This window comes from Carassius auratus, chromosome 30 (genome assembly GCF_003368295.1).
Source record: "Carassius auratus strain Wakin chromosome 30, ASM336829v1, whole genome shotgun sequence".
Taxonomy (NCBI): domain Eukaryota; kingdom Metazoa; phylum Chordata; class Actinopteri; order Cypriniformes; family Cyprinidae; genus Carassius; species Carassius auratus.
Genome location: NC_039272.1, coordinates 23530439 through 23555188, shown reverse-complemented (window position 1 = coordinate 23555188; position 24750 = coordinate 23530439). Strand labels below are relative to the sequence as shown.

At 38.2% G+C, this 24750-nt stretch overlaps 1 protein-coding gene across 1 annotated transcript in view; it reads right to left on the bottom strand.

The window, feature by feature from the left end:
- Positions 1-103: 103 nt before the first annotated feature.
- Positions 104-24750, bottom strand: part of tlcd3a (TLC domain containing 3A) — a 31704-nt gene continuing 7057 nt past the window's right edge. The window contains exons 2-5 of the mRNA XM_026212321.1: positions 14385-14471; positions 8020-8239; positions 6158-6253; positions 104-4676 (exon numbers count right to left, since the gene is read on the bottom strand). Coding sequence (XP_026068106.1) covers positions 4356-4676; positions 6158-6253; positions 8020-8239; positions 14385-14471 — 724 coding nt within the window. The 3' untranslated portion in view covers positions 104-4355. The remainder of the gene's footprint in view (positions 4677-6157; positions 6254-8019; positions 8240-14384; positions 14472-24750) is intronic.

Genomic DNA, 24750 nt, shown 5'->3' with positions numbered 1-24750 from the left:
GCATACAATCTTAATCTAGTAAACAAATGAACAAAAACAAGTGAACAAATATGATGTAAAGAAATAGCTTCTTAGTAAACAAAGGCTGCTCAGTTTGAAAGAATTCACCAAATCAGATTTATTTATTTTTTCCCCCAAAGTAGTGTTTGGATTTACAAGTTTCCAGAAAATAAGCTCAATCAAGTGTTTATATTAGTTGCACTCTGTAGCCCCTTTCTAAAAGGAGAGTTCTTAAAATGTCATTCTACAAACAAACAGAAACCTAAATATTTATATGAAATCTGATACTATATATATTTGTGTGTGTGTGTGTGAAAATCAAAATGTTATCAAAAATAAGAGGCAGGGAGTGCTAAAGGTTATGCATTAGGAAATCAGAATGAAATCATGCTTTGAGGTCAAGCGGACATAGCAAGGAAGTGTGTTCTCCTCACCAGGAAACAGATAATGCAAACATGCTTCTGGCCACTTCCCAGTTCTCTGAAAAGTTTCCTTTCCCACTGGCCTCTGAACAAGAGTTAATAATGCTGAACTGAGTTTGGAGATGTAACCAAGGAATGAGCTGGAAATAAGTGTACGTTTTTTGTTCTAGCTTCCTGGACCACTGATGAAATGCTTTTAAATCCATGCAAAAATCAAAACAATAGATATGTAACTTGGCTTTGGACTGACCTTAAAATGAAGCCCACATTGTTTCATTTTATGAGGAATGGATACTGTTCAGAAAACCGGGTAACATTACAGACCTTTAGAGTTTAGATTTCCTTAAAATGAGTTTCACAAATGCAAATATAAAGACAATATAGCAAGAAAACAGAGCTTCATTTCAAATTATTTTAAGACTTTTTTTAAGAAGAATGTTTAACAGACAAAGTTAGCTGTAACAGTTTATTCAAATTATACATAAAAAAAAATCAAACCTACTAGCATAAAGAATTAAAGTGTCACTGTGATAATGTTTTTCTTAGTTGTGTAATGTGTACTTTAAAAATTAAAACAAAACAAAAAAGTGAGCAGAGATGGTGACAGCCTGCCCAGGGCTCCTGTGCATCGAGCTTGTATCAATATCACACACAACTTTAATAAAAGGCACTGTATTTACGATATTCCAGACAACACATCATTTGGAGTGAAACAGCTTTTATAGATTTTATAATATTTATTATAGCTTGATTTTCTATCCTCAGACTTTTCCAGAGTTATCGGCATATATCTGCCTTCAACCATTTACAGTAAACTATAAAGCTCCAAACAAAGCACCCATTAAATATCACAGCCTAGTTTAGATTTAATACGTATTAAAAATCAGTGCAAGCAGATGCAAATTCTGAACATCTACACCTCTTCTTCCTCCACTTCTGTCCTTCTCACAACGTGTATTTCATATTTAAGAGAGTGAACTCTATTTCCTGACCATTAAGCCTTTTTTTAGTTTGAGAGCCTATTTTTATTACAAATAAACATTAATTTCACATTTCCCCTGAAAAAAATAAATAAATCTCACGCTGCCTTAATGGTGATTTATGAAAGGAAAATGGCTTAATGGCTGCATTTTGTTACCGATTTTGGGGGTGAAATATGATTCAGACATGTTTTGATCAGATTCACCCAGTTTGTAATTTTCAGTAAAATAACTACGGTAAATAAACTTTATTCCATTGAGAAAAATTCCAGTCTTTTTGCTGCCTGAGCCATAAGCAGAGTCAGTCCAGTTGAGATCGAAACCTCTGTGGATGTTACTTGTCTGTAAAAAGTGCGTAAAAGTATCTTCGGTCTACCAAACCTAAAGGTGTTGTTGGGATTTTCAATTCAAAATGTTGTCCGTTTTGAAAATCTGAGTCTCATCTTTCACCTCTAAATAATTATTGATAAATGATAACATCTTTATCAAACCCTGAGCTGAGAGAGGAGGCTTTTGAAGACACTAGACTTTTATAATTTTTATCCAAAAAATATGATTATCAGCATCACAGTCTATACTACAAGTTCAAGCATGGCATAAATAAGCTGAAATTTATTGATTTATGATATTTCTGGATATAAACCCGTTCATACATTTACACTACACGGCCAAAAGTTTGTGAATTTATAATATTAATGCTAGGTCCCTTAATTCAAGTCACATTTAACAGAATCCAACTTTGTGCAACAGTTTGGGAAAAATGTAGATGTTATAGCGGCAAAAGAATGAGAAACCCCTTGTTAATGCCCATATATTTGATTTTAGATGCTTTTTGGGTGTATACATGCTTTTGGCCATACAGCATATTTATTAGATTATGGATATGCCTCATGATAAGCAGTGAAAAATGAGAGAACAAAATAAAAATGTTGGTTATGGAAAAATGTACTGTAACAGACATTAGTAAACAAACGCATCAACACAATGGACTACATAAAAAAAAAAAAACATGCATCATGATTAATATGGCCAACTCAACCAAATGCATCAGCAAAACTAAGGAAAGCATAGTGTTGCCATAGACAAGAAGCAGCAGCTTGAAAGACTGCATATTAAGTTTTGAAAAGTACTAAAGCTATAGAAAGGGAAAGCAAAACACATCCTCTCTTTCAGTCCAGCAAAGACCCCGTTCAACCTCCTAGAGAGTGAGCTGGGAGCTTATACACACTCTTATACAAGTCTTCTCTCTCTCTCACACACACACACACACACTTGGCTAAAGGCATCCTTTAGGTCCAGTTTGTCTTGGAAACACTAAATAAGAGTGCATGGGTGTGTACTGGGCAACATTTTAATCTCACAGTTCTGCACTTCTGAAAGCATTTAGTGGAATCTAGAAGTCACTGCTAAAAAACAAACTCATAGGTCATACAGATGCATTCATACGGCATCCAGCATTCACTAGATGTATTATGAAAGATGCTGCAGGTTGTGTTAAAAGCCCTGAAACAAAGGCTTCTGAGTTCCTTGCTAAACCTTCACTTACACAAGCTCTTATAAGCCACAGATTATCTCTAAAATGACCCTAGGCAACAGCAAATCACCCTTTTATACTGCAATGTTCATCAATGTAGAATTAAACTGAATTTATTTACAACTCAAACTGTAGGCTCAGTTAATATGAAGTTAAAAATTTAAGCCCGGTATCAAGAGCATTTCACCCTTCACACTCAAAAACACAATTAGCAGGGTTCCCAAATCTTTCAAAGTGACTTTTCTGGATCCAATTGTCTAGAAATTATTCAGTAGACAGCAATCATAAAAAGTGATGTCTAGCCAAAAAATATTCAGCCAAAGAGCAACAGAAATGATACTGACTACAGAAATTATGAATTTTAAAGACTTCTGATGGCTTTTCTACACATGAAAATCTCAGATGTAAAATTGCCTGATATGTTAGGATTACATCATTTATACATGCTTTCAGAGGAGGCTGTCATGCAGCTTTTCTATATTTACTCATGTGTTCACATGGGCTCGCCAACTACCCACAATCCCTTGCATTGAATCCCCATGTTATTGCTTTGACTACTGCCTGGAGATGCCCTCAGGCATTAGGTGGCCTAAAAGATATGCCAAGCGTTATGTGCTTGCTCTTTGTACCCTGCAAAGACCTCATCCCCCTATAGACTCGAGTCCAGTTTATGTCACGTAAACATAAGGACCGATTCTCTACTGCCCCCATGTGGATGGGAGGACTTCAGATGCTCAAAAGGCCCAAAGAAGTGAAGCAGAATCCATTAGCAGCCTCCAGAGCATAAAGGGCGGTGTGTGGTAGAGAAGTGTAAACAGTCACAGCAGGGCAGTGTGTGTGCAAACACATTCACAGAACTCTAATGAGCTGTAAACAAGAACAGCAGCACTGCAGCCATGGAAATGCTTACCACGTGATGGGAACTTTGAGCCGAGTGGGATGTGATCTGAAATGCTGTGGGTTTAATACAATGTATTTATCATGACGGCCGTGCCACTCGCATAATAAATACCCTAGTTTAAACCAGCGCATTTTTGTATGTCAGCATTTCATATGGGACAAAACGAAACCAAAAATAACAGATAAAAAAAGTAACAGATAATTCCAATGACATTCAAAGACACCAGTCCAAACTGTAACAGATCCTCCAATCAGAGAAGGAAAAGAAGGTTACCGCCCTCAATAACTGACCTAGAACATGCTCCTTAGAAGTCACTAGAGTAAATCCAGTGAAGTGCCATTTTAACGGGCGAGTGGGTGATTGTGAGTGTGCAGATGGGATGGAGTAAAGTGAAGAGGAGAAATAAGGGTATTTCTAATATGAAATCTGGATTGTATTGTAACAGTAGCAGATGCAGTGCCGTAGCCCTCAGCTGTGATGTCTGTTGATTGTTTGGTCTAGATAAGGTCAGACCTTCACTAATCAGCCTTGGAGATATCTGAGACCGGCTCGGGAGAGGACAGCGGAGACGCCTGGTTTTGCGCATCCCGTTGCCGCTTGTAGAGTCGGAGGCCTTTACGGCAGAGGAGGACGAACCAGTAGACCTGCGGTGCCAGGATGCAGAGGTTGCCCAGGCTGGCGGAGAGCGGGAGATGGAAGGGAACGCTGTAGAGCGGGATGCCGTAGTGGGAGCCGTAGGCCCAATACATGTAGGGGAAGAGTGCGATGCGGCACATGAAGAAACTCAGCAGCACCATGCCTCCATTAACCTTGTGCAGCCAGCAGTCCTGCATCCCCAGCTACAGAAGAGACAGGCAACACAGAAGAATGAGAGGAAGAAAATAAGATTAGAAAATGGGGGCAAAACGGGTCATTTTAAAGAGATAGTTTCCCCCCCCAAAAAAATTCTGTCATCTTTTACTCACAGCCAAATCATACTTTACTTTATTCCAAATATAGGACATCTTTTTTCCACTCCATTGAAATCCAGGTAACTGAGTGATTGAAGACCCAAAAAGGTCATGAAGGCATCGTAAAACAAATCCACATGAATCAAGCAGTTTAATCCAAGTCTCGTGAAGACATACAATCACTCTATATAACACACACTTTTACATATTAATATACATGGAATAAATCACATATGGTAAACATGCAAACTTTACAACTCACTGGTTCTCATGCATTGCATATGCAAATGTGCTCTGTGCATGTGTGTGCACTGATCAATGTTTAAATGTGAATAAAAGACTAAATTAAATCTGTTCATCATATAAAGCGATCATCTCTCTTCACAAGACGGGTTAAACCACTCAAAACACATGGATTCATTTTACGATGCCTTTGTAATCTATTTAGATCGTTTAAGTTTTGGTTACATGGACTTTCAATGGAGGGACAGAAAGCTCTCAGGTTTCATTAAAAAATATTTAGATTTGTGTTTCAAGGATCACCCAAAGACATACAGGTTTGGAACAACAAATGGTGAGTAAATGCCCTTAAAGCATTTCTCAACAAATCAAATTGTGATTAAAACTGTGATTGTTCCCTTCACATGTCAGTTTCATTCTGCTTAGCTGTTCATTGTCAGAAAAAAAAAAAATTCCAAAGTGGAACAGACTTATGATATTTTGTCCCTACTAACTACAGATGCTGGGACTGCTTTAATATGCCATACCCATGACTACCAAAAGGGGGCATGTGTAAGAATATAAGAGATACATGTCTGAAAGCAGTTTCACTTAATCACTCCCAATAAGCAGAAACCAAAAATGAGCACGAAAAGAGTTATCTGGAAAAGTACAGAGAATGGAAAATAAGTGTGACAGAGAATGCTCCATTTAGCAGAGACATACACTGCCATCGGGGTCATTTTCTTCAGTGAGTGACAGTAAATAAATTACCATCTTACAAAAGTTTTCTATTAAAAAATGTTGTACATTAAACAGTCCTGAAAAAAAAAGTTTAATTTAAATTTTCCAATGTCCCAGGGTGCTATACATAAGAGAAAAATAAATTAAAAAAAAAGATCAAATTATTCATGTTCCAGGATTGTCATTCAAGATGTGACCATATTTGGTAAGAAAACAGCAGAAACATAAGCAAGTATTACTGATAGATTTGGACTTCAAAGCAGGAACACTACTTTGGTACTCTGACAAGAGTACTAAACATCTTTGCATTTAACACACATTTATCTTGACTAAAGGAAACACAAAAGCTGTTGACTGGCAGCTCCTCTGTGAAGGACTGCTGAGTAAAATACACACTCGTGTGTTACCTGAATGAGGATTTTGCCCAGTGAAACAAAAGGAGTGCTGAGCTCTGTGAGGAAGAGACAGCCAATGAAGTAATCACCCTGGTCCTTCCTGAAGAACTGATGTACACAGAGAGAGCAAGAAACACAGTCAGCACACACACATTCCACCAGTGTGAACAACGATGTAAATATGCAATCCATCAGTCTATGGAATTGAATAACTGAGAATTACAACAATAAAACCCAATGTATACAACAGTTCAAAATTGGGTCGATTAAAAAAAAAAAATTATTATCTTATGCTCACCAAAGCTCAATTTATTTGATCAAAAATACAATACAAATTGTACTTTTATAAAATATTATTACTATTCAAAATAACTGTTTTCTAATTTAATATATTTCAAAATTTAATTTATTCCTGTGATGCAAAGCTTAAATTTCAGCGTCATTATTTCAGTCCTTCCGAAATCATTCAAATATACTGATTTAATGCTCAAGAATTATTATTATTACCATTATAAATTATTGAGGAATATTCTTTGAGGATTAATAATAAAAAAAAATTTACTGACCCCAAAATTTTGAACCATAGTATACTGCCTTTTTCCCCCAAAATAAAAGTAATATTTGCAGTTAAAAAAAAAGATCTACACAGTACACGTATATTTTAACAGATACTTAATCTAATTCTAAATATATATATTTTAAAAAGCCAATAAATATATCTAAATTATCATCATATTTTAGATTTCATCATAAATCATTACACTTAATATTAAAGAATTGTAATCTAAATGAATCATTGTCAATGAAAGTATTTACAGCGCTAGTGACAAACTTGGCACTATACATCCTTGTCAGTGCTCTTCTGAACATCTCAGGTTGAACTCATTCAAACAGTTTAAATCAGGCTACAGTAAAGTTACAAATTATAGGCAATACTAAACTAAAAGTCCAACAAGTGAAACAGACTTTCATGAGAAAACAAAAATCACATTAGACAAGATGTACAGAATGGTGTTCTTACAGACCCAGAAAATATGCAGGAATGACTCTATGACTAGTTTAGTGAATGATCCACATATATGTGATATGATACACAGCGGTGGATATGGTGGATCCAAGCTCACCTGCAGTGTAATCTAAACCACACTGTTTGGGGGGAGTCTATAGCTTCTATAATATTTATCTATACTTTTTTTGTCTATATATACACAGTATATCCTCTTTTCCCATGCAAAATACCCTACAAAATGTTACTGTAAGGTAATGTATTAACTAATGTGCATTTCAAAAAAGTGTGAAATGTTATATATCTTGTATAAGTCGCGGGACAGCCAGATGTTTTGTTGTGGTGGTCTGGGGCTTCGTCTTTCTTTGTGTTATTACCACACACGTCAAAATCGGTTTGTCCGTGTTTGTGACTTTATGTTTCATGGGTTATTTTGTGGAACGGGAGCACAAAGCATAGTGTGTGTGTGTGTGTGTGTGTGTGTGTGTGTGAGATGGTATCCGAGTAGCAGCTGTGTGTGAATAATGGAAGCATAGGTAACGTGATCTCTTATAACCACTGACAGCCCAGAGACACCAAACAAAAGAGCAGGTTTCCACCAGTGTGTGTGTGTGTGTGTGTGTGTTTGTTCCACTGCATGTTCTCTGGCAGTGAAACAGCTGCTATTAAGGTAATTGTTTCTCACGCATCAGGTACTTAACGCACACAAAAGCAGTGCATCCCCCATATTTACATTCCCTACCCTTTGGTCCTGGCTATAGTTGGAGATGTTTATTTGAGAATGCCCATTACTCTGTCCCATCATATTATTGTCTGTCATATCACTCATCCTATATATATCTGTCCTCTCTATTATTCTCTCTCTCACCAGAGTCACAGGCAGTAGGATGGTGAGTAGTGCAATGTGATGGAGGACCAGCAGGAACTCTTTCCTCACAAATGAGTTGACGGTTCGTAGAGAGTGGCTTTTATAGTCCTTGTGACCTTTGACCCAGAAGCGATAGTAATGGCTGAGGTACATGGCGAAGATGTCATATGACATGTAGGGAACGCCATACCAAATGACAAAATAGGTGGCCAGCCAGTGTCTGGAACAGAAGACGAACAGAACAGGTGAACAAATCATGTGTGGAGTGATTTCAGACAGTTTTTTTTTTCATCTTATAAAAAACATTCTAGAAGGTAGCTGTCCAAATAATTTTTTTTTTGTTTCTTTTATTCAGCAAGTATGGATTAAATTGTCCAAGAGTTACAGTAAAGACTTTTACAGTGCTACAAAATATTTATATTGCAAAAAATAAAATCACTTGTACAGCTTAAAATTTTGCTTTAACAAAAATACCCCCAAAAATTGAAAATAGGCATTCCATTGATGTATTGTTTGATAAGATAGGATGATATTTGTCTGAAATACAACTATTAGAAAATCTGGAATCTATACTAAATACTGAGAAAATCACCTGTAAAGTAAATCTCCTTAAACGGTTAGTTCGCCCAATTTGCAAAATTATGTCATTAATGACTCACCCTCATGTTGTTCCAAACCCGTTAAACCTCCGTTTATCTTTGGATCACAGTTTAAGATATTTTAGATTTAGTCCGAGAGCTCTCAGTCCCTCTATTGAAGCTGTGTGTACGGTATACTGTCCATGTCCAGAAAGGTAAGAAAAACATCATCAAAGTATTCCATGTGACATCAGAGGGTCCGTTAGAATTTTTTGAAGCATCGAAAATACATTTTGGTCCAAAAATAGCAAAAACTACGACTTTATTCAGCATTGTCTTCTCTTCCGTGTCTGTTGTAAGACAGTTCAAAACAAAGCAGTTTGTGATATCTGGTTCGCGAACGAATCATTCGAAGTAACCGGATCTTTTTGAACCAGTTCACCAAATCCATCTGAATTGTTTTAAACAGTTCGTGTCTCCAATAAGCATTAATCCACAAATGACTTAAGCGGTTAACTTTTTTAATGTGGCTATTAAAAAAAAATATCTTAAACTGTGTTCCAAAGATAATCAGAGGTCTTAAGGGTTTGGAACGACATGAGGGTGAGTTATAAATGACACAATTTTGCAAATTGGGCGAACTAACCCTTTAAAATAAAGTTCTTAGTCATGCATATTACTTATCAAAAAATTTGTTTTGATATATTTATGGTAGGAAATTTACTAAATATTGTCATTGAACATGATCTTTACATAATATGCTAATAATTTTTTGCATATAAGAAAAATTGTCAATTTTGACCCATTCAGTGTCTATTGCTACAAATACATCTGTGCTACTTATGACTAGTTTTGTGCTCCAGGGTCACATATCAGAATGATTTCCAATCATGTGACATTGAAGACTGGAATAATGATGCAAAAAAAATCAGTTTTGCCATCACAGGAAAAAATTACTTTTAAAACATTAAAATAGAAGACTTTATTTTAAATTGAAATAATATTTCATAATATTGTTTTTAACTGTATTTCTTATCAAATAAAGGCAGCCTTGGTTAACATAAGAAACTTCTTAAAAAATACATTTTAAAAATCTTACTGAACCCAAACTTTTGAACAGTATGCCAACTATTTTTTCAGCAAAATATACTATAATAGATTTTCACCTAGAAGAGTCTTCCAGGTGTAGACTGCAGTAGACAAACAACTTTAACAGATGTGTATTTTATAGGGTGTAGCTAAAAATGTTTGCTTACCACCCTTTATTATGTCGCTCTCTAGCAGCAATTTTTAAATGTCTAGGCTACAGAAGTAGTCCATATTACATTTTATATAATGTCTACTATATGCATTATGTAAAAAATGTAAAAAATCTATTAATAAATTGATACAATATTAAAATAATACTTGTTAATTCAAAGTCACACTGATCCACAGACTTTGCATCTGTGATTAGTGCTTAATTGTTTAATCACAAAGAGAGCTTCCGGCTACACTGACCTGGAACATCTCTATACTGTTCATACACACATGATATACATCAATTATATGCTAAATGTAAGTTTCACATATGCACAACATAAAACATAAGTATATGAAGCACTGGCCATGCGCAAATATTATCAGTGAGCATACATACTTGTCAATTAACAGTATTCATTAAAGCTTCAGAAGACTTAAATTATACAGTTTAGTTAAATTATATTTTAATGGTGATTTTTTTTGTATTCTTTTCCTTTCTGCCTAACACCACTACATCCTAATCCCATGTCCCGTCCATGTATGCTGCTGTACAAAAGTTTGGGGTTAGTACAGTTGTGTTTGTTTTATTTTGTTTGTGTTTTTTAAATAAATTAATACTTTTATTAAACAAGGATGCATTAAAATTAACAAAAATGAAAGTTAAAAAAAAGATTTATATTTCAAATATATGCAGCTGATTTAAACTTCATCAAATTTATCAAATAAAATCCTGAAAAAAAATGTATCATGGTTTCTACTAAAACATTAACCTGCGCTAACTATTTTAAACAACGATAATAAGATGTGTCCAAATCAGCATATCAGAATGATTTCTGGAGGATCATGTGACACCGAAGACTGGAGTAATGACTGCTGAAAAATCAGTTAAAGAAGGAAAAAATTACATTTGAAAAGTTATTAAAATAAAAAACATAATTTTAACTTGTAATAACTAATATGTTCATATGTATTACGTTCATGTGGCTTAGTGGTAGAGCATTGGGTTAACAGCGCAAAAGGTTGTGGGTTCAGTTTCCAAGGGACACACATACTGATGATAAAAATAAAAATACAAAATTTGTAAAAAAAAAAAAAAAAGTATAGGGTGAATGTTGGATAAAAGCGTCAGCCAAATTCATACATGTAAATGTAAATATTTCTATTTTTACTGTATTTTTCATCAGCCTTGATGAGCATAAGACACTTATGAAAACACGGCTCTGAACCGGTTCAAGGAACACAAATGAAATTTTGGCAGGAACAGAACCAGAAACGGAAACGAAATCAAATTTTATAGTTCCGAACACAATCGAAAATTTGAAATGGCCGGTTATCTTTATCATTCCATTTAATATTTGAAATTTTCTGTCAAACAATCACAAATTCCAGCAGTACGGCATATGCAATTATGACGCTGAAGCCAACGAGTGAAATGTCCACTCAGCTGTGAACTCATCATAGTCAAGTCACAATGGCAATGCACCGCCCTTAGAGTTTATCTGAGGATATGTGAGATAAATTCAACAGCAGAGAGTGGGCCCCTAGTTTTCTTTATTTTGCAAAAGCTTTACAATTTGAATTATTTTGTAAAAGATTGATAGCTTGGAATAATGTCTTGCTTCTGTATAACCAACCAGCTTTGGTATGACCATCGTGCCGACACGACATTTTGCTATATTGAAGCCTGTAAGTTACACTGCTCCGCTGTACAAAATTTGTTGCGTTCAGCGTGACCATGCCTTCACTGTGCTGATAAAGCCGATGTGTAGGATGATGTTTTATGTCAATAAAAGTAGAAACACTACATAATAAATCATATTTGAGCATCCAGATATGTTGGGAATATGGAAACATTTGGATTCCTGCCGAATGAGAGAGGTAGGCATCAGCTTCACCTTAAATTAATTAGTTTTTGGATTGACGTTTTTATAGCCTAAACTTTAGATGATTTGTTTTGGAGAAAAACTAATAACGATTTTAATAATATTTGTTAACATTTTGCTTTAGCCTAAAGCCATTTTAGCCTACATTATTTCCGAAAGTAATAGGGCTAATTAAATGCAACGAGAGACTCATGTTTTTTTGGTTTGTTTGTTCTTATACTTTTTTTTTTTTTTTTTTTTTTTTTTTTACAATGCAGCAAACTTTTTTAAATATCTTCAAAATACTTTAATATCTTTAAAGTGTTGACAGATTTTTTTTTTTTTTTTGACTTTTTTCTTTAGTGGCATGTACAGTATACATTTGGTCATTTGGACGATTGTTCGTTATTGTTTCACGTGCGTTTCCCAAAAATGCATGTAAAGCGAACACACGTATCTGTTCTTAAGTGCTACTTAGGAGTCACTATCCACTTGTCAAGTGCTGAAATTTCACCTTATGGAATGGCTCTTAATTGTAGTACACAATCGTTTATTGATGTTAACCTAATGCTGCATTCCAGACGGACAACTTAGATATAATAACTATAATACAATACATTATATTATATTATAGTGTATAATATTATACTTTACATAATAATATATACTTTATATACAGTAGAGAGAGAGAGAGAGAGAGAGAGAGAGAGAGAGAGGTTATTTCCGGGTCCAGTACATTTTTCCAAGACAAATTCAGTTTTCATGCACTTCAGAAAGTCATTGCCATATTTTTCCCCAGTCAGTTCCAACATTACTTCTTTTATTCATTTTTTTCAGTCATTTAATTTAGATGAGTATTTCTATTTTTCTGCCCTTTTTAATTTTTCAATTTATAAATTAATATAAAATAAAGAAAACGAGTCATACAGTGTACAATAAAACACAATCAAAAATCCTTATATTATAATCACATTGCACTTGAATCAAGGTAAAGGTGTAATCTTAATTGTTTAAAAAAAAAAAATACGTTATTGACCAGTATTTCTTCCACCTGAACCAATTTTGGAATGGTAATAATATCAGAGGAACGCAGGAACAGAAACATTAAAATACTGATTCTGCTCGGAGTGAACCTATTTAATTTTTTTGTTTTGTTTTCAAGCCCTGTTCAAAAACATTTTAAAAATCTTACTGACCCCAAACAAATGTACAAGCTGCTCTTTTCTATATAACTACAGTGAAAGGTAAATGCAAATATAATTTTCTAATTTCCAAACAGTAGCTAGGGCATCCTGTGAAATATGTGGGCGAGTAAATATTGACATAACTGTCATTTTTGAGTGAACTATTCCTTTAACACTCAGTGTCATTGGATGCTCCTTGTCACTCAGGATCACGGCTGCACATGTGCTCAAGCCAAGTATTAAGCCTCTGGGGGATTAACAGGGCGGTTGGGAGTTTTCACTAGGCCTGCCTGGCAAGTGCCTTCTATGGATTACCCCGTTACGCCACAAACACACACACACACACACACACACACATTTCCCCCACCCCACATGAACAGGTGGCAGAGGCTGAAATTGCAGGTGTCACTCTAGTACCAGGGAAGGGCAGAGAGAGGAAGATAACAGCTGTTGCCCTGGGACTCTGTGTACCTAATCTCCTCCTCTCTGTGTCCTTGGGGTAGGGGCGGAGCCAAAGGGGTCAGCAGATGTGGCATAGAAACAGAGGTATGCACTGTTACCCCAGAGGCTGTTGTGATTGGCCACTGAGATGAAGAAAGGCATGGGCAGGTAAGGTCTAAATGACCTCCTTCTTAAAGTGGCATTGCACCATTTTGAAGATCAAATTGTTGACATACTGTAATGATGCTTCAGAGCAATCAGAATTCAAATTTTGTAACGTATGCTGCATTTTCATAATTTATGAGAACAGAATGTACAATAAATATTTGGTATTGGTGAGATTTTTTTTGAGAGGGCAAGAGAGAGAGAGAGAGAAGTCCCTTAAGTTCACCAAGGCCCCATTTATTTAATACAGTGAAAACATTTATATAGGAAAATATCATAATCATTTAAGATTGTATTTTAATATATATACACACATATTAGTTCTGAGCAATGATTAATCGTGATTAATCTTCTTTTTGTCATCAGTCTTGAAACCAGTTGTGCTGCCTAATATTTATGTGGAAACCAGGACACATTTCTTCAGGATTCTTTGATGAATAGAAAGTATTTATTAGTATAACTTTTGTAGCATTATAAAACTCACTTTTACTGTCACTTTTGCATAAATTTAATACATCCTTGCTGCAGAAAACTAATTAATCCTGCAGACTCTAAACTTTTAAACATTAGTGTAGAATTTAATTGTAATTGGTTGCTGAAATAAATACTAATGTCTAACATGCACCTTATTACTATTATAGGCACAATCATATACACTATATATGTGCATATGTACATGTGTACATGTGTTTTCTCATCACAATACTGTGATTTTTAGCATGACTGGAACTCTATGTAGACAAGTCAGTTTCCAGGCAGCGATGGATCTGGATCGGTTTTATCATTACCTTTATACCAAGGTTTTTTGCAAAGATGCAGAATATGATCCTTTGCTGCAGAAAAGCTTCTCATTGGTGCACTGTGAAAGGTGTGTCAAGGGTTGGCATACTTACCGGTCCATAATCACATTGCCTTTGCAGGAGGACACCACGATGATGCCAGCTGTGGTGGCCATAACAGCGTGAATGGATGACACCAGCCTTCAAGAGAAAGAGCAGACAAATTCATGCAGGTTAGCGCCTGCCTTATTATTTTAGATATTTTCACCCTAGAAACTATAATCAACATGAGAGATTTGAAACTGTAACTAAATGCCACATCAAGGAGGGTAAGTGGAGGCTCAACAATTTCAGTGTATACAGTTGAGGTCAAAAGTTCACACACACCTTGAAGAATCTGCAAAATGTTAATTATTTTACCAAATTAAGAGTGATCGTACTAAATGCAACAATATTGTTTATTTAGTACTGCCCTGAATAAGATATTTAACATAGAGGTTTACATATATTCTACAAGAGAAAATAATAGTTTGATAAAAATTACCCGTTCAAAAGTTTACATACACTTGATTCCTAATACTGACTGAGGGACTCATATGCAACTATTACAAAAGGTTCAAATACTCACTGATGCTCCAGAAGGAAAAACCATGCACGAAGAGGTGAAAAACGCCTCAAGGTTACGTATGTAACCCTAGTTCCTTGATGGAACGAGACGCTGCGTCAAAGCACTTGGGGAACGTCCCTGACGAGACCGACTCTGAATATCGTGTGCAATCTGTCCAACGGAAGGGCGTGACGTCACGGAGCGGGGTGACGGGGTGACGTAGCGACCAGGAAGCTATAAAAGCACATGCTGTGCGGCTGGCTTCAGCTTCGTGTAGGGAAGCAAGCGCCGGCAGGTGTGCCGGGAGTATGGCTCTGCGACGCAGCGTCTCGTTCCTTCAAGGAACTAGGGTTACATACGTAACCTTGAGGCGTTCCTTTTCAGGAACTCGAGCTGCGTCGAAGCGCTTGGGGAACGATGTGCCCACGCTGCCAGACTACCAAATCCCTGTCTAGTCAAACCCGCGCTCGCTCATCCTCGTATGGATCAGATCATTTCTCGGATCAGCAAAAAAAAAAAAAAAAAAGGCCAAGACAAATAAACATAAGTTTTGTCTTTTTTTATTAGCATTAATTTATTACATTAAAATATATGAAATCAACTTAGTGCACATGGCATAATATCTTCTTTTTAACATAATAATAAGGACTTCTCATCTCCCAGTCTGCTGTGATGAAGTGAGCAGTTATCGTCACAGAGCTCTCCATCCCCCTGGACGTCCACCCGTCTGTCGTAAGCGCAACAGAGGATGCTCGGGATAGTTCATCTACAACTTTTTCTTCTCCTGTTCATAAAGGTCTGGCACAATCTTTTCACTCTAACCTCTTTCCTTCATCATTATATCTGACAGGGAAGCCAAAATGCGCGGGGCGTTCAAACTCCTCCGTTCATCCGTTCGGCATTACCACTGAGTGTGGACTGAACATGCGCAACTTTTTTTTTTTTTTAATAAATCAATCCGCGGGTCACGTTTGTGCCGAACCGAAGATATTGATCCGAACAGATCACGGATCAATGATGATCCGTTGCACCACTACTATAGTGTCATTTGAAAACATTGCAGTTGCGTTTTAAAATACAACAACGAGCACCACGAAACCATTTAAAGAGGCGCATTCAGCGGTCTCCTTGACGGGAAACAGTCAACAAAGTAAAATAATCTTAAACGTATGCGCGCTCTCTTCATTTTATCAAATGATCATAATCACATTTATTCATTTTACAGTCCTGCTACTAGCATTTTATTCAGACTAAAACCCCTTTAATTCGGGTGAGAAAGCTTTTTTTCCAAGTGGCTTTTGCACATAATAATAATACCGTTGCAGACGCATTTTGCAGCATTAAGGTTATTACTTGATCGTTAATTTAAACGACGATCGATCATGGAAATTATCAAATACTGACATCCCTAAATACAAATGAGTTGGATGGAAAACTGGTTATTGTCTGCATCAAACCATGCTTCCGAACACATGTTATTCACCGTTCTGGGCAGCTCCAGGACAGCTGTCTTTCCGAGCACAGTGCTGTCTGTGAGCGAGGCGAGTACCAGAGCCCTTAATCACGCTGCAGTGTTTGTTAGAGCTGCCAACTTCTCCACCCCATTCACAGAATGAAATTCTCTGACTACCTTTATCTCCCAGGTCTGTTTTTGAATCTTCCAAAAGTTTTGGCTTGGGGTGCTTCACATGCAGTGGCAGCAGCAGCACTTTCCACCGCGCCAATAACACGGGGCTGCCCGTCGACGTGCCTGACTTTAAATCGGCGCTACTAAACACAGATATCGGCCGATGCCGATATATTAAAAAATGACAAATATCTAGCGTGAAAGCAGACCCCCCTGGTGATTGATATAAGAGACCACTGATGTGTTGTCGGTGCGCACCAACACATGGTGACCTCTCAGGTCTGGGAGGAAATATTTAAATGCTCGGTAGACTGCTAGCATCTCTAGGCAATTGATGTGCCATGTCAGATGGCGACCACTCCACAGACCACGGCCAGGGTGGCCACTCATGACCGCACCCCAACCGGTGAGGGACGCGTCTGTCGCTGGCGTTACACGGCGACAAGGAGCTCCCAGCACCGTGCCCTGATTCAAGAACCAAGGTTTCTTCCACATGTCTAAGGCACGAAGGCATCGCCGCGTGACCTTGATAACTCGAAGTGGATTTCCCCTCGGGGAAAAGCCCTTGGACTTGAGCCACCACTGTAGGGGTCTCATGTGCAGCAGGCCAAAAGGTATCACGTTGGATGCAGCTGCCATCAGCCCTAACAATCTTTGGAATTGTTTGACAGTGAGTGGCTGGCCTTCTTTGACTCTCTCGACTGATGTGAGGATCGCAGGAGACAGACGTGCCTGCATCATGGTCGAATCCCCTTTTTCTATTGTACGCAGGACCCAATGAGATACATTTGGCAGTAGCTTCCACGCTGCTAAATAATCTACTAAGGGAATCAGTCTCTCGAGACTGACCTCTGGTGTAAGAGGCCCCCGAAGGGGCGGCGAGCATCCCAGCTCCACTGCGCTCACGGGCGGAAGTAACTGGGAGCAGAGCTCGCTGGAGGCCGCTGCGCCCTGAAACGCTGGCAGGGTTGGCAGACCGACCTCCTGAGGGCACTGAGGTGAGACGGGCACCGTATAATGAGGTGGACCGCACTCTACCCCAGTAGGGGCTACCCTCTGGATCCTGGCGTCAGGATCTTTTCGTCGAGGACTTCCGGGCTTCGATGACTATTCTTAAATCAGGCTTAGCCCTAGAAGCCCCCAACTCAGAGCCTCGCTGAGGCTCTCGGTCCCGTCGTGGGGGAACACGAGCGGCGACACTCTGTTTTTGCGCTTCCCGGTATGAGGAGCCGGTATGTGGCGTGGTGATCTCCCGCCCAGATGCACCACGAGAGCAACGAGGGAGGAAACTCTGGAAAGCTGCCTCCTGTTTGCGTGCCTCTTGGAACCTGTCGACGATAGTGTTGACTGTGTCGCCAAACAGGCCCGAGGCTTGAAGCGGGGCATCCAGGAGGCAGACCTTGTCTCTTTCTTTTATCTCTGACAGGGTCAGCCATAAATGCCTCTCCGCGGCCACTAAGGCTGCCATAGACCGCCCAATTGCGCGAGCGGTCTCTTTAGTTGCGCGGAGGGAGAGATCAGCGGTCTTTCTGAGCTCTTCGATATCTTCAGACTTGATCCCCTCTCCCTCATCGATATCTCCCAGCAGGTCAGCTTGATAAGCTTGTAGGACTGCCATGGTGTGAAGGCAAGCCCCAGCCTGACCCGCTGCCACATAACCTTTGCCCACTAGTGATGATGTAACTCGAAGAGGCTTAGTGGGCAATGTCGGAGCCTTTAGAGACGATGCCGAGCCGGGTGACAGATAGCCCGCGAGCGTCTGTTCAACCCGTGGCATCGCTCTATAACCCCGCTCTCCCAGCCCCATCACGTTGCCATAGTATAGTGAATCGGGTGGTTCCACGATCTCGATATTTCGTCATGGAGATTGGGAAAATATGGAAGGCTCCGACGTGGAGGTGGTTGCCTCGGCCGCAGAAAGCGTTCATCTAATTTGCTTCTCTGCGGCTCAGTTTGTTTTTCAGCAGGCCATTCGATTTTTTATTTATCTACTGCTCTAGTAACCACCTCCAAAAGCTCCTCATACTGGGGCGATACGGGTAGTGAATCCCCAGCAACAGTCTCCACATCGACCTCCTCGGAGGAAGAAAGGTGAAGAGCTGATCCCTCACCCTTGGGGGAAGAAACCGACGAGCGTGCTTCCGAACCCAGGGTTTGGGCGCCGGATCTGGCAGATGAGGAAGGAGATAAGGACTGGCCCGTCTCCATTCCCTCTGACAGATCCACCTGCAAACCCCACGAGTGCAGCAGCCGCTCTGCCTCGGCAGAAGCGGGGCCAGCACCGCGAGGAACGCTGGTGAAGGCTCCCTCCTCGAAGAGAGCCCTCCGGGATCGAAGCGTCCGCATTGGCAATCGTTCACAATGCGGACAGTCGGCCCGATCCCAGGCAAGCCACGCACAGATTGTGTGTATCCCCCCTCGTAATGTAGCGAGGGCAGGGAGGAACACACAATCTATAACGTGGCTTGGAATCGCCCTTTATATGTTTGGTCTTTTGCTTTACTTTAGGCATATTGAGCTGTTTTAGCGATCTTTTTAATGGCTAAGGGACAGACAACAATAAATAAGACCAACGGGACAGACTTTTGACATGCACACACAGAGCGCTTGCTGACAGAGCGAAAGCTGAAGCCAGCCGCACGGCACGTGCTTTTATAGCTTCCTGGTCGCAACGTCACCCCGCTCCGTGACGTCACGCCCTTCCGTTGGACAGATTGCACACGATATTCAGAGTCGGTCTCGTCAGGGACGCTCCCCAAGCGCTTCGACGCAGCTCGAGTTCCTGAAAAGGAACTTTGTTTTTGCATGAAGGTGAAAACTTTTGAAAAGAACGAAGATGTTTTCATTTATCTTATTTTGCCTTAATATCTTCTCTTTTTTTATTTAGTACTTCCCTTCAGAAGCTACTTAAATGTTTAAGTACCCCCGGCTCTTAATGCATTGTTTTCATTCTGGAGCATCAGTGAGCATTTGAGCATTAATAGTATAGTCCCTAATAGTCCCTAAGTTGTCCTCAGTGTGAAAAGATGGATCTCAAAATCATAGCCATTGTTGGATAGGGCTCAAATACACAAAACTGCTGAAAAACCAAATAATTTTGGGACCTGAAGGATTTTTCTGAAGAACAGCAGGCACTTTAACTGTTCAGGACAAACAAGAGACTCATGAACAACTGTCACTAAACAGCTATGGATTACAGTATTAAGAATCAAGTGTACGTAAAACAATTGAACAGGGTCATTTTTATAAATTCAACTTATTTTCTCTAGTGGAATATATGTAAACATGTTTTATGTGAAATTTCTTTTTCAGGTCATAACTAAATAAACAATAACATCTATAAATAGTTAACATTTTGGAAATTCTGCAAGGTGTATGTAAACTTTTGACTTCAACTGTAACTTAAAGGTGAGATATCATGAAATTACTTTTCCAGGTTTCAAGTGCTATTATCAGGTCCCCCGGTGCATCTACCAACCAAGGAAATGTAAAAAAGATTAACCCAGTAACTTTGTTTTGGTAAGCCTTTTTCTGCAAGAAAGTCTTTGGCTGCACAGACGAGTACAGAACACTATTTAGAGTCCCAGCTTCAGAGGAGACAAGAAGTGGATTTATTGATTTATTTACTGTATATTGCTGCTGCCACACAGATCTAAAATGAACATGCAATTTATTTCCCAGCTGTTTACCTTCACAGACATAACCGACTGTTTTTGTAACTTGTGTGTTTTTACATAAACTTGTGCGTGAATGAGAACTTTGTTTAGTACTCACACGCTGTGACAGCCGCTTTCTGTACGTGTGCACTCAGAAAACCATATTTCAGAAGTTTAAACTAATATGGTTTAAAACGCATGATTTCAGCACCATAAACATGATAATCAGAAAGAAAACAGATGTTTTTAGAAGGTCCCAGCTGTAATGGCACAGGTCTACTCTGGAAAAGGGGGCAGGGAGCAGCAGCTTGTTTGCATTTAAGGAGACCGGCATGAAAAACAGTGTGTTTCTGCTTCCACTCAAAATAGGCTTTTTTTTTTATTATATAATAAAAGATCTTGAGCTGAAACTTTACAGACACATTCTGGGGACACAAGAGACTTATATTTTAAAATGCAACCTACTAGGAACAAGTGTAATAAGATGGCATTATAAAATGAAAAAGTGTGCTTTGATTTTGAATGGCGAAGACGTGCTCACCCACAGACATTCAAAGGTTTGTTTTGAGGAATTAGCCAAACAACAAAGCTAATGCTTTTCACGGAAATAACGTAATTAGCCATTATTACATTGTAATAGCCTGGTTTGTTGGTCTGTTAGATCGGATTGCTTTCTCACTACAACCGAACCGCTCCAGAGTTGTTGGCGCGTTTTGGCGCGGATCCGAGCGCGATTGCCGTGTTCACATATGCCCAAACCAACCGAGCTAAGGGGGGAAACACACCAGGTTCTGAAACAACGGGCCAGGTGTGAAAGCCCCCTAAATTTTAATGTGTTCTTCACACTTGCACAAATCATATGGAACACTTGCTATCATTCTGAAGACTGACAGCCACTGTACTTTAATTATGATGCGTGGACAGAACATTCTGACTCAAGTCTTCATTTCAAAGGTCTATATGGATTTTCATTGATCTGAGCTTTTCTGTTCATCAGAGAAAGGGTCACATTTGTGACCTGACATCCATGCCTACCGTGTTCATGAGGTTAAATGTTAGAATCAGCCAAGCCTGAAAGACATCCACCACAATCAAACCCTAAACTGAGATAACATCATACTCCTTGTGTGTGTTACTGCTGAACTTTGACAAAAAAAAATTTCACACACACAATACAACCTAAAACATTTAAAAAAAATAAAAAAATAAAACAGATGACAGAAAACAAAAATGGCCCAGAAACCATAGAAGGGTTACACTTACAGGACACGATCACTATAAGACATGTTTACCAAATGGTCAATATTCATTATTGTAGTTTATGCGAACATGCACATTTCAAAAGACATTAACCATTAATATATAGCAATATATAGCAAATATATAGCTTGATTCAATAATAATAGTCAGAGGTCACATGATATATTTTCCATGCTGACTGATGGTGTGTTAGTATTTTCTCTGTGGTCTATACTCTGAAGATGCTCATATAGCATACTTGTGAACGGGAATTAATAAAAGCTGGTTAAATATGAGTGAACAAATACTACAGTCCTATATGGTATTCTACTCTTCACCAGTTCCTTGTTTTCATATCTGTCCTGTTTAAATAAACTAAAAAAGAAAACTACCTGTCTGAGAAGCAAAACTGCAAAAGATTTTTCTCTCTCATTTTGAATAAAACTTGTTTTCTTCCATTTAACAAAAATCTTGTGTGGCTTAAATATATCATTTGCAGATTATAAACGGAAATAAACACTATATAACAAAAATCTAACCTTTAAAACCACTTTCACAATAATGTAAAATCTTTTAATTATGTTCATTTGGGGGCTTATCTTACTAAGTTACATGTTATGTAATTATGATTAAACTGATTTATTAATACCCCATATAATTTGAATGAAAGTTTTATTCTTATATATTGTAATATAATATAACACCTTCATGTTTGTAAATTTTTTTTTAATAAATTACTTTTTAAAAGTTATTTGTCGACTAAGCATTTATATATGAACTACACTGAAAAAATATTTGGCGGTGAAACAATTTTCACTCAGAAATTGCTAGTAAATTTCACAAATAATTACAAAGAAACAGCAGGTAATACATTAAGTTAAATGTAAAATGTGGAAATAGAAAAACCGGAAACTTTGTTCTATTTACAACTTTGAAAAAAGTTTTTTGATGTTCTAATTTTGATTTTGAGTTTTTAAATAGTACCATGATGTTGACAAAAATGTGATTTCAAACATTTTCTGAAGTGTCCTGCAGTAGTTATAAAGCACAATATTATGGCTGTAAAAGCAGAATAAAAGAAAGAAAGTGTAAGTGTAGCGTAGTGTAGGGCTCTCAGTCAAAGCTTCTGACTGTCTGATGAACTGCACGGCTGAGCATTGTACACGGGGTGACGCTTGCTCGTCATGACAACGGTGGTCACGTGACCTTGGCCTGACAGCTTACGCCTGAGTTGGCCACTAGATAAGCGCTTCCCTTAACAAACACGCACGCACAGTGCTCTGCTCCCCACATCCTTCCATCCTTGGAGCCTTGCTGCCTGAATACTGTCACAAAACCCATTTCACACAATCCACTCTTTGTATCCCCCTCTCTCTCCTCTTTTTCTCTTACACTGAGCTCAGAAAGAAAGCAAAAAGGGAGAAGAAAATTCTTCTTTTACGTAGCTTTAGGGGTGGGTGGCTGGCATGACATGGGTCCAAACATCATACATATATAAAATAGTAGTCAATATATACTTAATTCTGCTTCTTGCGATCATATTTTGACTTGAAACCCCATAACAGTTTCCTGAGATGTTAATTTGTGCAGTTTGATTTAAACTATTTTAAAATGGGTAATATTTACATGATCATTAGACAATATTATCATATTTACATAAGGGTTTAAATTTGATCAATAAATTAATGTCAGTCATTTTTAAAGACCAAGGAGAGGGCGTGGTTATAATCAAAACTCCAATCATTTGGTATCTCTAAAAGCTCTGAAGCTCTGTGCTCTTTCCAGGACATCTAGACTTAAAACTGTGACATGTAACGTCTTACAGAAATCGCAAAAAAACATTAAAAATGTTGCTATGGCAATTACAGCTAAAAAAAAAATATGCTTAAAAATTATTTTATTTTATTTCCGTTAATGTTTATTTTATTTCAGGTAATTAAAATGTTTTTTATGGTTTTAGATTCAGTTAAGGCAATGTCTTTCACAACAGATGAATGCTAGTCTTGCTGCGATAGTCTGTGTTGACGGTGTATTAAATGGCAACACTGGTTTCGTCACTTGCCCACCGCGGCACTGTCCTCACCATCGTTTACATTTTTTTATAGTGATAAAAATCATTTATTTCACTTAGAGAACAGACACTACTGTTAAAAACTGAAGGCCGCTGATCAATGACAGTCGCATCAGAGACTTCATTCATCATGTGAGGAGAGTGAGTCGAGCTGACTGTCAAGAAGAGTGAGGTGAGACAGACAAGATGATTTAGTTTTAAAACGAAATGTAAAAGTGCCTGTTTGACTTTTGTAATTTTAAACATTTGTTTATTTATTTGGTTCAACAGAGTTTGCTGATTTTTACTTTACCTACATTTTGTGTCATTTATTAATTTTACCATTTTCAAAAATATTAGTTTTCAGTCCCCAAAACGTCATTTAAACAAGGTCAAAATGCATAAGTTTCCCATTTTTGGATGAAAACGTTGTTGTGTAAATGGCCCCTTGTTTTTCTAGTGTTCTGCCTCCTATTCTTTGTGCAGTCTTTGATTTCAAGCATGTCAATTTCAACAATAAGCCTGTCTGTCATTTTAAATTGAACCCCCAAAACCAGCTGTGGTTCAGCTTTGTTTGATTAGAGTTTAAAAAAAAAAAAAAAAAAAAAAAACAACTCCAAAAGCAGGGGCTGCCTCCTTCCAGATGCAGGGCACCCTGTTGTTAAGTATCTACAAATCTTGTTTGCATTGTTAATCCAATCAAGTCATGCTAGAGAAAGTTTCAGTTAGCACATACATTTACACCCCTCAACAGGTCCTGTGTAGACTTCCAGTTTTAAATGAACTAGAATAGAAAAAAACTTTCAAATATTCTAGGATTTTTTAAAGGTTTTTGAAAGAAGTTTGCAGATGACACCACACTCATCGGCCTCATTCAGGACGGTGACAAGTCTGCCTACAGACAGGAGGTTAAAGAACTGGCTGTCTGGTGCACTCTCAACAACCTGCCATTCAGGTTCCTTGGCACCACTATCTCTCAGGACCTGAAGTGGGACATTCACATTGACGCCATTGTGAAAAAGACCCAGCAGAAGTTTTACTTCCTTCACCTGATGAGGAAGTTCAACCTGCCACAAGAACTGCTCAAACAGTTCTACTCCGCCATCATTGAATCCATCCTCTGCACTTCAGTAACTGTCTGTTTCAGCTCAGCTACCAAATCTGACTTTCTACAGAGGGTAGTCCGGACTGCTGACCGAATCATCGTTACAACCCTCCCTTCTATTCAAGAACTGTACTTATCCAGAGTGAGCAAAAGGGCTGGCAAAATCACTCTGGACCCCTCACATCCAGCACACTCC